This window comes from Rhinopithecus roxellana, chromosome 17, assembly GCF_007565055.1.
Source record: "Rhinopithecus roxellana isolate Shanxi Qingling chromosome 17, ASM756505v1, whole genome shotgun sequence".
Taxonomy (NCBI): domain Eukaryota; kingdom Metazoa; phylum Chordata; class Mammalia; order Primates; family Cercopithecidae; genus Rhinopithecus; species Rhinopithecus roxellana.
The window spans coordinates 73,425,009-73,440,292 of NC_044565.1; the positions used below are offsets into that span (position 1 = coordinate 73,425,009).

General features: G+C 40.3%; 1 protein-coding gene across 2 annotated transcripts in view; it reads right to left on the reverse strand.

Annotated features, from left to right (window-relative positions):
* Positions 1 to 15,284, reverse strand: part of XDH (xanthine dehydrogenase) — an 89,432-nt gene that overhangs the window by 16,257 nt on the left and 57,891 nt on the right. For both annotated transcript variants that reach the window (XM_030920445.1, XM_030920444.1), the window contains exons 21-24: positions 14,272 to 14,396; positions 13,377 to 13,510; positions 12,857 to 12,944; positions 11,554 to 11,640 (exon numbers count right to left, since the gene is read on the reverse strand). In XM_030920445.1, the coding sequence (XP_030776305.1) occupies positions 11,554 to 11,640; positions 12,857 to 12,944; positions 13,377 to 13,510; positions 14,272 to 14,396 (434 nt within the window). The remainder of the gene's footprint in view (positions 1 to 11,553; positions 11,641 to 12,856; positions 12,945 to 13,376; positions 13,511 to 14,271; positions 14,397 to 15,284) is intronic.

Genomic DNA, 15,284 nt, shown 5'->3' on the forward strand with positions numbered 1-15,284 from the left:
ACGTGGTGAGAACATGAAATAATAATACTTCTTTTTTTGAACAATTTTAACCCTAGAACTGAAGAGTGAAGTTTTCTAACTGAGCCCATTAGGCAGCACCTAGCAGAGAAGAGTGGGATCCAAAGAGGTAAAGGGGAATGTCAACTTTTCCTGAAAACTTTAACTTTTTTTTTTTTTTTTTTTTAAAGAGACGGACTTTTGCCATGTTGGCCAGGCTGGTCTTGAGCTCCTGACCTCAAGTGATCTGTCTACCTCGGCTTCCCAAAGTACTGGGATTATAGGCATGAGTCACCGCACCCAGCCACCTCTTTTTTTTTTTTTTTTTTTTTTTTTAACAAGAATCTATACATATGTAACTACTATGGTTACAAAATTAAGATTTAAAAAACTGTAAAAAGTGGTACCACCAAAATAAATTTGTTAATTCTCACAATTGACCTTATTTCATCCAAACCCTCTAGTTATTTTTCTAAACAACTCAATACTCCAAGTTCATCTGCTAAAGCTGTGACCACAATAATGAGGAGTGTGTAGCTCCCACTTCTGGTCTTACCCTGGTCATTTATAATGTGACTGGAGGAGCATCAACTGAGACTAAACATGAAAGCACACGATAATTACTGATGACATCACTCAGGATTCTATCTTGCGAGAAACTCAGCATTGATGTATAATATAGAGACTTCCACTTACATACTCCCACTAAGTACCACTAAAAACTCTGGAATTCTATACATTTATTTAAAATCAACCACAACAACAATGTAAGAATACTCTGAAAAGTGGAGGGAAAAAAAGGCAGTCCCAGGAGGGATTTTGCAACCCAAGGAATGACATGATGGTGAGTTCCAGGGGTTTCCTTTTTGCCTCATCTATATATCCCAGACTTGGGGCAGGAGCTGGCAATCCAGAAATGCCAATGATGACAGAGACCAAAAAGCTCACTCTATATCCCAAATCCTTTTATCTCTAGTCAAAAGACCAGGAATAGGGCAATCAAGCAAAACTAAACACTTTTAGACAATAAGTACCCCAGTCAAACATCACACACACAAAAATGTAGTCTCACTCCTACTCACACCTACAAAAGCTCAGTGGGAGCCTAGACTTTCACATTCACGAGGCTGTTATGAGATACCCCAACACTCCTGCTGGGATGGTGCCAGAGGAGACCAGGTAGGGAGTCGAGACTTTCACTGCTGATGGCCAGTCATAAGGCTGTACCTACACCTCATGATTGAGTCACTGGAGAACACATTGACTTCCCCACCCACCTAACAAAGACACATCACTCTTCCCTTCCATTCTGGTGGTGTCAGAAAAAGTCTAGGGAAGAGTCAAGACTTTTAGCACAAGCCAGTGGTAAAGAGACCACCTGCACCATGATGTCCATGGACAGCACATGGAATGTAGATCTCCCACCTCTGCCCAGAAGTAAGTAGTTGTTCCTACCCTGAGTATCAACAAAGGCCAAGTGGAAGATTAAGATTTCTACCCCCACCTAGCAGTGATGAGGTGGCATCCACCACTGCTAGAGCAAGGTCAGAAAGAGCCAATTAAAATAGAAGGCTTAAATAAGATCCAAGCTCTCAGAACATCATTATCACCATCATCATCACCGCCATCATCTGTACATTAGTGGTGGGTTTCTCCAAGTTTCAGTGAAAAATCACTTGTCATACCAAGTGACAGGAAGATCTCAAACTTCCTGAATAATAAAAGATAACCAAGAGACGCCATCACTGAGGTGACAAAGATGTTAAAATTATCTGACTATAGTTTTAATGCAGCCATGAAAAAAAAAATGCCTCCAAGATCAATTGTGAACACACTTGACACAAATAAAAGGCTTCCACAAATAACCAATGGGCCTTTTAGAATTGAAAATGCAACAACTAAAATAAATAACTTATTGGGTGGATTCAACAGCAGAAGAGAGGGGGCATAGAAGAGAATCAGTGAAATGAAGAATAGAATAAGATATTTTATCCAGTCTGAACTATATTGGGAATATGGAATGAAAAAAAAAAAAAAAACAAACAAACAGTTTCAAGGACCTTTGGGACTATAACAAAAGACCTAACATTGAAGCCATTGGAGATCTGGAAGAAAAGGAGAAAAAGAGAAGAGCATAAAAGTACTCAAAGCAATAATAACTGAAAAGTTTTCAAGGTTTCAAGATATATAAACCTACAGATTCAAGATGCTTAGTGATCTTGAAACAGGATAAGCCTGAAGAAATCCGTGATAAGTCCTATCATAATTAAACTTCTGAAAACTAAAGACAAAGGAAAAAGTCTTGAAAGCACCCAGAGAATATGACAACTTACCTATAGGGGAAGCCTAATTAGAATGAGAAAGGATTTCTCATCAGAAGCCACAGAGACCAGAACGAAGTGGCAGTTTCTCAGGTGCTGAAAGAAATGAACTGTTAACTCAAAATTTAATGCCCAGTAAAGTTATCCTTCAGGAACAAGGAAAAAAATCAAGACATTCTCAGATGGAAAACTAAGAAAATGTGTCCCCAGCAGACCCACAATAAAATAATGACTAAAGGAAGTTCTAAACAGAAAGAAAAGGATAAAAGAAGGAAGCCTGGAAAATTAGAAGGAAAAACACTATAAGCAAAATCGTGGGTACAAGCAGTAAGCTTTTCTTTTCAGTTTTTAAAATTGTCTGATAGTTGCACAAAAATTAAAACACTGTCTTGATATGGTTCTAAATGAATGTAAAGAAAGTGTTTAAAATAAAAATAATGTAAATGGGAAAGGGCAGAGTCATAAAGGGAGGTAAGTTTTCTATACTTCACCAAAACTAGTAAAACGAGACCTTCCGTAGGCTGCGGTAAGTTGTATATATATAACATAATACCTTGAGCAATACTAAAAATGCTATGTAAGAGATACTTTTAATCAAAATGGAATTCTAAAAAAATGTCCAAGTAACCCAACCACAGCAAGGCACACAAAAGAATACAGAGAAATGAAAAGCTGATAGAACAGACAGAAAACAAAAAATAAAGTGGCAGACTTCTGCCTCAACACATCAGTAATTATATTACCTATAAATAGTGTAAATACAATTAAAAGAGATTAGCAGAATGGATTTAAAAACATGACCCAATTACATACTATCTTCAAGAAAATCACTTCAAATATAATAATGTAGGCAAGTTGAAAGTAAAAGGATGGAAAAAGATATACCATGCAAACATTAATCAAAAGAAAGCAAGAGTGGCTTTATTAACATGAGATAAAATAGACTTCAGAGCAAATACAATTACCAGAGACAGAGAGAAGGAGATTATATAATGAAAAAAGTGTCAATCCTCCCAAAAGACAGCAATACTAATTGTGTCTGCCCCAAATAACAGAGCTGAAAAATCTATGAAGTAAAGACTGGTAGAACTAAAATGAGAAATAGAAAAATCCACAATTACAGTTGGAGATTTCAATGCTCCTCTCTCAAAATTGATAGAAAAAAATAGACAGAAAATCAGGAAGGGTATAGAAGAACTCAACACCACCATCAGGATCTAGTGGATATTTACACCTGTGGTAGGAAAAAGAAATGCCTCCCCAAAGATATATTCACTTTCTAATCATGGAACCTGTAAATACTACCTTATATGGCAAAATATGTGATAAAGTTAAGGATGTGGAGAGAAGTAGCTTATCCTGAACTATTGGAGTGGACCCTAAATGCAATCAAATGTCTCTGTAAGAGAGAATTATGTGTAGGTAGACAAGAACAGACACACAGGAGAAGGTGATGGGAAGACAAGGACAGAGACTGGAGTGATGCAGCCGCAAGTCAAGGAGTGCCACCAGCCACCAGAAACTAGAAAAGGCCAGGAACGGATCCTTCCCTAGAGCTTCCAGAGGATGTGCGGTCCTGCCAACACCTTGATTTCAGACTTCTGGCCTCCAGAACTGTGAGAAAATAAATGTTCACTATTTTAAGCCACCCAATTTGTGGTGATTTGTTATAACAGCCACAGGAAGCTAATACACAGTCCATCAACAGCAAAATACACATTCTGTTTAGGTGCCCATGGAACTTGTATCAAAACTGACTATGTCCTGGGCCATGATATGAACCTCAACTCACTTGAAAGAATTGAAATCCTGTAGAATGTGTTCTTCAACTAAAATGGAATGAAACTAGAAATCAATAGAAAGCCTCAGGATAGAAAGATAACAGGAATATCTATAAACATTTGGAAACCAAACAGCATGCTCCTAAATAATTAGGGATCAAAGAGAAAGTGTCAGAGAAACGAACAAGCAGACCAAAAATACAAGAAAAAAATGAAATACACATACCAAAACTTATGGGACCTGTCTAAAGTAGTGCTTAGGGGAAACTTTATAGCACTCAACTGAATACATTAAAAAAGAGGAAAACATTCTCAGATAGTTATTCAAGCTTTCAACTCAATAACCTAGAAAAAGAGAAGCAAAATAAATCCAAAGCAAACAAAGTGAAGGAAATAATAAGGATAACAGCAGAAATCAGTGAAATCAAAAACAGACACAATAGAGAAAATCAATGAAACAAAAACCTGGGTCTTTAAAAAGAGCAATAAAATTGACAAACCTCTGGCAAGATAGAAAAACAAAGTGAAGCCACAAATTACTCATATCAGGATTGAAACAGGGGATGCCACTACAGACCCTGAAGACATCAAAAGAGAAATAAGAACACACTATGAACTATTTTACACACATAAATTTTTTAATAACTTAGACAAAATTAAATTGAATTCATGGAGATAAAGAGTAGAACGATGTTTACCAGAGGCTGGGGAAGGTAGGGGGGACGGGGGATAAAGTGGGGATGGTTAATGCATATAAAATTATAGTTAGATAGAATGAGTAATACCTAGTATACAGTAGCACAATATGGGGACTATAATATTTAAAAATATACAATAATTTATCGTTTATTTATTTATTTATTTATTTATTTATTTATTTATTTATTTTGAGATGGAGCCTGGCTCTGTGACCCAGACTGGAGTGCAGTGGCGCCATCTCGGCTCACTGCAAGCTCCGCCTCCTGGGTTCACGCCATTCTCCTGCCTCAGCCTCCCCAGTAGCTGGGACTACAGGCGCCCGCCACCACGACTGGCTAATTTTTTGTATTTTTAGCAGAGACGGGGTTTCACCACGTTAGCCAGGATGGCCTTGATCTCCTGACCTCGTGATCCACCCGCCTCAGCCTCCCAAAGGGCTGGGATTGCAGGTGGGAGCCACCGTGCCTGACCTATCATATATTTAAAAATAAATAAGAGTAGAATTGAAATGTTCCCTAACACAGAAAAATGATAAATTCTTGAGGTAATGGAAACTTACATTACCCTGATTTGTTTATCCTGACACACTGTACACCTGCATCAAAACATCATATGTACCCTATAAATGTATACAACTACTGTGTACCCATAACAATTAAAAACAAAACATTTTAAAATGAATGTCTCAAAATACAAAACTACCGCTTCAATATGAGATAGATAATTTGAATAGTCCTAGAACTATTAAGGAAATTTAACCAATAGTTTTAAGGCTGTCAGAAAAGAAGTTTCCAGTTCCAAATGATTTCACTGGAAAATTCTACCAAACATTTTAAGAAGAATTAACACCAATTCTGCACAATCTCTTCTAGAATGAAAAGAGGAATTCTAACTCATTTTATGAAGCTAATGTTATCCTGACACCAAACCCTGACCAAGATGGTATAATTTTTAAACAAAAAACTACAGAGCAATATTTCTCATGAATATGGATCCAAAAATCTTTAACAAATTTTAGCAAATACAATTTGGCAATGTATTAATTATATCATGACCAAGCCGATTTATTCCAAGGACAGTGGCTGGTTCAGTGTTTAAAAAAATCAATGAACACAATCCACCATATTAATAAGCTAAAGAAGACAATATCACATGATCATATCAGTCAATGCAGAAAAAGCATTTGACAAAATTCAACACCCATTCGTTATAAAGATGCCCAGAAAACACAAATGGAAGGAAACTTCCTTAATCTGATCATAAGTATCTACAAAAAACAAACAAACAAACAAAACCCTACCAATAACATATTTAATGATGAAAGACTGAATGCCTTCCCCTTAAGAGTAAAAACAAGGCAAGGATATATGACCTATAGTTCTGCAAGGTCTGGCTAGCCATCACAGTATGCAAAGAAAAAGAGATTAAAACTCGCAGATTGGAAAGGAAGAACAAAAGCTGTCCCTATTTGCAGATGATAATGATTGCCTGCAGAGAAAATCCCAAGGAATCTGCAGAAGAAATTCTAGAACTAATAAATGAGTTCTGCAAGGTCACAGCATATAAGAAACACAAACTGAAATCACAATGAGCTATCACTTCACACCCACTAATTCTAGTGGGTAAAGACAGACATACCAAGTGTTACTGTGGATGTGGAACCCCTAAAGGTTGTTGATTAGAATATGAAATGGCTTAGTCACTCTGGAATATAATTTGATCATTTCTTTTTTTAAAAAAATCAATAAAAATTAGGTAGATCCATTTATTTTTTAAATACAAGAATAATTTTAGAAGGGCTATTTGACAAATTTAGCATTAACCAACTCTATAGACATGTTTAACAAAACAAAACAAAACAAATACCAAAAGAAAAAAAAAAAGGCATTTACTCTTGGACCTTTTAGTACAGGCGCAGTGTCCTATTGCATCACAAGTGCTAGTGATGCAGTAACAGATCCAAGGGCAAATATTAAAGATGTTTTTTTCCAACTGTGGTTTAGTTGAAAAATAATGTAATACAAACATGTATGAATGGCTGTCAAGACCACCAGTGAGCTACAGAATACCTAGAGGCCTACCTACTTAGATGGCTGAAACTAGTAAAGCAGTATTAAAATCAGTGCTTTTATTCTTAGATTAACAATGACAGAGTGAGATTTCTTTGATTCCAATTTTATGAGGTGTGGTGGGGAATTAAGAGGAGATACTGGGGAAGACTGGCAGTGTGTGCTGAGATAGAGGTGGGAATGTGGCTCAAATTAGTCATTATTCAGATTAGGATATTGTTTTAGGAAATTTTAAAAGTGTCCTAAATTGTGGCATATTGAAAAGGATATTAAGGAACAATGATTCATTCACTCTGAACACAATTTAATGAGTGCCATCAATGGGTTTAAGAAATAAGCAGAGATGGGGGATGGTGAGGCAAAATGAGGTGAAAGAGAAAATGGTAAGTGAAAAATATGCTTGAACATTGAAGAATGTGAAAAGGCCACCAGAGAAACTCCTTTACTTATCACTCAGAAGTGCTCTTTCCATTGGCTACCTGCTCCTGATCACCCAAACATCAATTTCAGAGCAAAGGAGCAGTAACCCCCTTTATCTGTAATTTCACTTTCCATAGTTTGTTAACCAAAGCAACCTTGGTCCAAACATATTACGTGAAAAATTCCAGAAATAAACAATTCATGTTTTAAATCACAAGTCGGCCAGGCACGGTGGCTCATGCCTATAATCCCAGCACTTTGGGAGGCTGAGGTGGGTGGATCACCCAAGGTCAGGAGTTCCAGACCAGCCTGGCCAACATGGTGAAACCCAGTCTCTATTAAAGATACAAAAATTAGCTGGGCATGTTGGGGTGGGGCGCCTATAATCCCAGTTACTTGGGAGGCTGAGGCAGGAGAATCACTTGAACCCAGGAGACGGAGGTTGCAGTGAGTCGAGATCGCACCACTTCACTCCAGCCTAGGTGACAGAGCAAGACTCCATCTCAAAACAAAAATAAATAAATAAATAATAAATAAATCACAAGCTGTCCCGAGTGATGAAATCTGATGATCTCCTGCTCTGTCCTGCCTGGGATGTGAATCATCCCTTTGTCCTGCTTATCCACACTGTATACTGCCTGCCCCTTAGCGCTTAGTAGCTGTCTTGGTTGTCAGATTGAAAAACCTTAGTGTATAAAGGGTTCAGTACTATCTGAGGTTTCAGGCCTCCACTAGGGTTCTTGGAATGTATCTCCTGCAGATAAGGGGAGACTACTGTATTACATTTCAGCTTCCATAAAACTTTACTAATTTGGATTAAGAACACAAGCCTGATTAGTAAAAAGCATCCATAAATATTCAGAGGTATAGTTTTGTTTCATCAAGTAAAAAGTGCAACTAATTCCAACTGTTGAAATAGTAACAAGTAAAGGCTTCACCAGGCTTGCCTCGATGAAGAGTTAAGACATATTTTTAGGTCAATAGCACAAGATGATTGAACAACTTGTATGCTACAAACATGCTGCTTCCACTCATCAAAACAACCCAACCATCTTTACTATTCCAACTTGCTGAGAACCATGTCAGATGTTGCCTTCAAGAATGAAGTGTTTCTCAAAATTGTTCTATCAAATGTAGTAGCTATTGGACATAAAACAGGTAATTTATTTCAGACTTTAGCCAGTTTTCATGAAGTATTTATTTCCAGCTTCAGTTTATTCCAACATTAATTTATGATAGGACAGTTACTAAAATTAGCCATTTCTCAGACTATAACTTGGAAATCATAAGAAATGGACAATTTAGCTCATTAGTCAAAATCTTGATTCAAGTGATGATCCAATAGCTTATAAATGTCTTCAATAAACTGAGCTTTGAGGCAGAACAAAAAACAGAAAAATCTAAAACCTCTCTATCCCAAGCACCAATAATGGAGGCTAAGCAATTACACCTACAAATCCTTAATAACAGGTCTCTCCTAATGAAAAGATCCTGAGATTTAAGCACTGTGACTTACAGAAGGCAGATTGACTTAATGAGGAAATTTACTTTCAATAAAAAGACAATCGGCAATATTTTATTTTGGGAACTTAGCATTTCACAGATCCTCAATATGTTTTGAGGTAGGTCCAATATTAATAGTGTATTTTGCAAACAAAACTCAAGCAGATGTTTTGTTACTTGTCCCAAACCACAGGAGCAGTTCTATCACGGCCAGGAATAACATAGTCTCTCTGATCTTTCAGATTAATCTGTCATGTGTGAATTTAATGGTAATCACTTGCAAATATTCACGAAAAAAACAAAAGACTAGATATAGAAATTCTACTTTGGCATATTTTAAACTTCTTAAATTTGTCCTATAATGAGTATATACTTGCTCTCATTACAAATACATATATAACTGATCTTTACAATTACAAATGAGCACAGGACTGACTATGTTGTTTTTCTGCCTTTTGGGGTGAGTAGAGCAGGAAGATAATCAGCAAGCTTTCCTCAGAGCACTAGGCAGCCTTTAGCTGAAGGTGCTATGTTCGAGGCACCATTGACTATGATTTGGGATCACAGGAGAGCAGGTATACTAGTGGAACCAGGATTCAGAAAAGATGTCTGGATCCAAAAAGGGGAGGCTCTTTGCAAGTCAAAGATGAAGAGAAAAACAATAACATCTCAAGCTACTGATCCTGAGTTATACTACGGCATTACAACTACTTGTGAGAGGAGCTCCCACAAGAGCAGTAAGCTTGTCCCAATAAAGCCTATTAAAGTTATTACTAACTAGACAAGTCACAAGTAAAACTAAATTGGTATTTTATTAAAGTGACACCTATAGAAGCAAATATCTAAACATTTTTAATGTAAGTTTTACTTGTTATGTAAATTCCTCTCATTGTCACAAGCCTAATTCAATTAGCTCGTCATAATTCCTAAAATAATTTACTAAAATTCAGCTCATCTTGACATAGGTTCTTGAGCCAGTATTCTGAACTGTTTCATTATAAAGTTCCTTCTATTTAAACAATTGTAGAATATTAGTAATAATAAAGCCCAGCTCTCCCAGTGCCTGCCAGGCTGCCTCTGCCCATGAAAATGCGATTATTTCTTAAAATGTTAAGCTCACCACAGATTCAGCAATTCTATTCCTAGGAATTCCAGGAATTTACTCAAGACAAATAAAAATATATGTCTACATAAAACTAGTATGAGAGCAGTATTATGCATAAAAGCAGAAAACTGGAAACAACACAAATGTCCATCAAGTGGTGAATGGTAAACAACATATGGTATATCCTTATCATGGAATACTATTCATCAATGAACAGGAGTGAAGTACTGAATCATGCTATAACAAAGATGAGCCGGACACGGTGGCTCACACCTGTAACCCCAGCACTTTGGGAGGCTGAGGTGGGCCAATCACTTGAAGTCAGGAATTCGAGACCAGCCTGGTCAACATGTTGAAACCCTGTCTCTACTAAAAATACAAAAATTAGCCAGGCATAGGGGTGCATGTCTGTAATCCCAGTTACTTGGGAGGTTGAGGCAGGAGAATCGCTTGAACCCGGGGGCAGTGGTTGCAGTGACCCAAGATCGTGCCACTGCACTCCAGCCTGGGTGACAGAGCAAGACTGTCTCAAAAGAAAGAATAATAACAAAAACATAGATGAAGCTACAAAACATTATTCCGAGAGAAAGACACCAAACAGAAAAAACTACATAGTGAATGGTTCTATTAAATGACTTAACTGACCTGGGCTTATGGAATGGTAATGGGAGTGACTACAAATGGATGCAAGAGATCATTCTGGGGTGATGGGAGTTCAAACACTGAATTGTGATAGTGGTCTAACAACTCTTGAATTTTACTAACAACCATTAAGTTATATAATTCAAATGGATTGACTTTACGTATGTAAATTATACTTCAATGAAATAATTTTTTAAAAAGCAATTAGACTGGCCAGGTGCAGTGGCTCAAGCCTGTAATCCCAGCACTTTGGGAGGCCGAGACGGGCGGATCACGAGGTCAGGAGATCGAGACCATGCTGGCTAACACGGTGAAACCCCGTCTCTCCAAAAAAATACAAAAAACTAGCCAGGCGAGGTGGCGGGCGCCTGTAGTCCCAGCTACTCGGGAGGCTGAGGCAGGAGAATGGCGTAAACCCGGGAGGCGGAGCTTGCAGTGAGCTGAGATCTGGCCACTGCACTCCAGCCTGGGCAACAGAGCGAGACTCTGTCTCAACAAAAAAAAAAAAAAATCAATTAGATTTATTTAAAATTAAAACATCACGGAAACGTGTAACATAGAAAATGACAGTGTGTACCCCTCTCAATACCATTCCAATCATTGTTAATAATTTGATCATCACTGTTAACAGTTTGGTATATGTTCCTTCAGACACTTTTCCATGCATGTTATATATAGTAATATATATTAGTATTAGTTTAAGTATATATATTACTATTCCATGCATATACACACACACAATGCTACCACACTGTACATAAAACATTGTAACTAACTTTGCTAGCTTGGCAAATTATCTTAAACAGGAAGGATGGGTTTTTAACCAGAGAAATAATACGATCATCATTGTGCTATAGAGATTAATCAAGGATGGGAAACCTGAAGGTGAGGACCCATTAGGAGACTACTGCAACAGTAGCAGGCTGGGATTGGGGAGGCTCGAGCCTGTGTGGGAACAGGCTGATCAGCTGTTGAAGTCAGCTCTGGGTGCAGGGGCGGCTGCAGGTCCTACTCACACTCTGAGAGAGATCCTGGGTGTTCCCCACGTTGCTGAAGTGATCCACCTCCAGAGCCACAACCTTCCCAGTCTTCATGAAGCCAACCTGATAAAAGGAGAAAGGAGAGTGATTTATCCGAAGTCCCCTTTCCCCCACCTCTCTGTCTCTCTCTGATCCTCCCTCCCACTTATGACACCTGGAGGAAATAAACAGAACACCACATCATCCCATGAGAAAAGAGTGACCTTCAAAAGTCAGCAGAAGGTAACAAGTGAAGAAGAGAGGACCTGACCTCTCCCCAGTGGCACACACTTGGCTCCCCACCCCTGGACACCCGTGTCCCCACACCCCTTCTTCCTGCTACTGGCACCTGGCTTCTGGTCTAGGAGGGGAGTAAGGAGGTTGGAAAGAGAAAGTTGGTCATGATAGGGCAGGGAGGGGAGCACAGGGAAGAGAAACTAGGAAAGATACTGGACTGTCCCCTCACAGATTTTGGTCAGAAGACAAAAAAAGTTGTATTTCACAGGAGCACGCACATCCTTGACCTTATGTACACTGTTAAAATACCCTTTACAGGCTGTCTTACACACACGGAAACTGGGACCCTGAAAGATCAAGGAACTCTCTTCAGGCCCACAAGAATTTGGGGCTAAGAGAACTATAATCCCTTGCTGGGAGTTAAATCATGAAACAAACTCAGAATAGGTCAAAGGCCATGTTCAAGGCCAGTTCATGGAGAGAGGGCGCCCAGGTTTCTAGAGCTAGGCAGAACCCTGTTAAGGCTCTGCTGATGTGTACAGGGAAAGGGTGCATGGGTCATCCACAGAACCCCAAAAAAGGGACTGTCCCAGAGAGAAGTGTGGACAGTCTCCAACCATGATCTGCGAAACCAGGTGCTTATCCGAACATCTTGGGGCTATCCAGGCTCCTGGAAAGTTCTATTTCTCACAGTAAATTACTAAGCTGTCATTCCAACGTTTACGTCAGGCCTGTGATCATGTTAATGTTGGGCTACCAAGCACGATTGGTTGACCCTGAGTCGGCTGGTGAATCATGTTTCTGAGCCTGACCAGACTCAGAACACAGCAAATCCACAGAAGTCACGAATGCCACCCTTGGGAGATGAGGTACCAGCCTCCCCCAGCACTACCTTTCTGTGTTGCTGTTAGCCTACTTGAATTTCTCTTCTGGCTATATCTTATTTGAACTTCTACAGATAGGCAAAAAGTAAGAGTGCAGCTCAAGGAGGCCTGGACATTTGGTCCCAGGTTTCCTCACAAAATGGCACTTCCCGTCCCAGCACAGCCCCAACATCTACAACCTTGTATCTGGCCAGGAAGGGATGTCTGCCACCAGTTATCAGCATGTCCTCATCACGGTCCAGCATGCAGCGCACAGGGCAGCCAGTCCTGGGGGGTACCGAAAGGATTAGAAGCCTGTGAGCCTTCAACAGCAACTCAGCCCTGCGAGTCTCAGAACAAAAACAGCCAGGAAGCCACCTTTTCCACCTGCACGCTGAGCAGACCTGTACTGGGCTGCTTTGCCATCTAGGCACAGTGCTACACAAGGTGGAGAATAGAAGGACGCGAGGTATGTGTTTTCCTTCAGAGAGCTCACAGCCAGGTAGGGGAGATCAGATGTGGACACCTGTGCCAGACCACAATGGAACAGGCGATGTTACCCTCCTACTATGCCCAAGGATTCTAAAAACAGAGGGCTGAAAGAATTCAAAGCAGGAGGAAACTAATTCTAACAGGGGGAAGTCGAGAAAGCCTTCCTGGCAGAAGTAGCCTTAGTCTTCTTCCCAGAGCCAGATAGGAGAAACAGGCTTTGGAACTCACTTATATGCGGCCAGGGCCACCGCCGTGGACACCACAGTGCTCCGGGTCTCCTTCCCTCCAAAGCCTCCTCCCATTCTCTTCACTCGAACCACAATCCGGTTTGCTGGAACTCCCAACATTTTTGCAACAAAGCTCTATGGGTAAAAGACAGAACATTCACATTGAATCCATTATCTGAACTTATTTCAGGCCTTATGCAGAGCCTGTCCAATATGCATGGACCTAATTACTACTGTGAATTCTGAAATTCCTTAATTCAAAATCCCCATGCAGTCTTGTGGTTAGTGATGCTGGGGCCTGCCAGACTGAATTCAGGCATTGGTTTTTAACCAGAGGGCAAGCAGTTGGTCACAGAATACTTTTAGAAACTTATTCCGTCTGACCAGGTGACCAGGGACTGGGAGATCATGAGAGTAGGACCAGCTGCCAAAAACACTGGCAACCGCTGTCACATTACAGGCAGTAGAGAAATGAGGACTATTTGAGCTGCTGTAGATAATTTAGTGGGCCTTGTGGCTATGACTTAATCCAATACCTTCATTTTACATATGAGGAAACTGAGGCAGGATATGACTTGACCAAGGCCATAGGCACTGAAATGATAACAGCCAACATGTACCAAACTCTAGTCTAAATATTAAAACTCATCTAATAATTACGACGACCCACCCAAGCCCCATTTTATAGATGAGAAAACTGAGGCTGAGAAAAGTTGTGGAACAAGGTCAGTGATACCAGCTTGTTGGTGACAGAGTCTGACTCCAGGACTGTGACACTCGAGTACCCTCTGGACCAGCCCACATCTCCCTCTTTCCATTTCCCACATGGCCCTCCTGGTTTGCTAGGAGCTCCCCGCTGCCCTGTCAGCCCCTTGTGCTGACCCAAAGGCACCTACCTGGGTCTTCATGGTGTTCTGGGTAGACACAAAGAGCTCCATCTCTCCTGCCTCGCCTTTTGGAATAGCAATGGTGCAGTGAGTCTCCAGGTAGAAGTGCTCCTGGCCACCGATGTATAACTCCCCTGGGGAAGCAGTGAGATCCCTCACAGTGAGCTCGATTCTGCAGAAGGGGCCAGCTTGCCTAAAGAGAGAGTACACTCTGCCAAGTGGCCTGGGCAGGAAGCAACTGATCGCACAGTTACCTGAGGGGTAACCTCAAGGATTCCCACTTGGGGTGGAAAAGGACCCCAAAGTCTTAGCCATTTGGGAGCTGAGTGCTCTACCCTCACCCCCACCCCCTGAACAAAGAAACCAGAATGACACCAAAATGCATCCAGTCCAAAGTTCTCTTCTCACTGCAGCTTATGGAAATCAAGGATTTTGAAAACTGTCATTGTACAGTTTTGGAAAAGGTAAAGTAGGGATTAATAGAGGTGATTGAAATGCTGAAAACCAGAGCATCTTCCAGAACCTAAGCTACCAGGCCTGGTGGAGAGTTAGCTTCATAGTGACTTTGCAAAGCACAACAGCCAATGTAAAAAACAGTTCCAAAAGAGGTAGTCAGCTGCACTGTCCTGGGGTGAGAGCAATGGATGTGATTTCACAGTGTCAGAGACAGAGGTGGAGGGAGAGCAGGGCAAAGGGAAGAGGAGGGAGAATGCTAGTTGAATATGAGTAAGGACTGCCTCCAGGTAGGGGGATGATGAGAGTTTATGCAGTTAGAGGCCTGGCAGACCTAAGGCTGTCAGGCATCTGTGGCTGTTATCTTCCCTAGATGGTCTTCCAGATCAGAATACTCTAGAATCTCTCTAGAATCATTAGGTCCAGCCTAGAGACAGGAGAGTAGAGATTAAGATGACTGAAGCTCTTTCCCAGCCAACTGTCCACGATTTTGCTACAAATGTAAGAGGGAATTTTCTGTTAGGAAATGTCTGGAAATCACTTCCCTGCTTCAGGGTTCAATGCATATC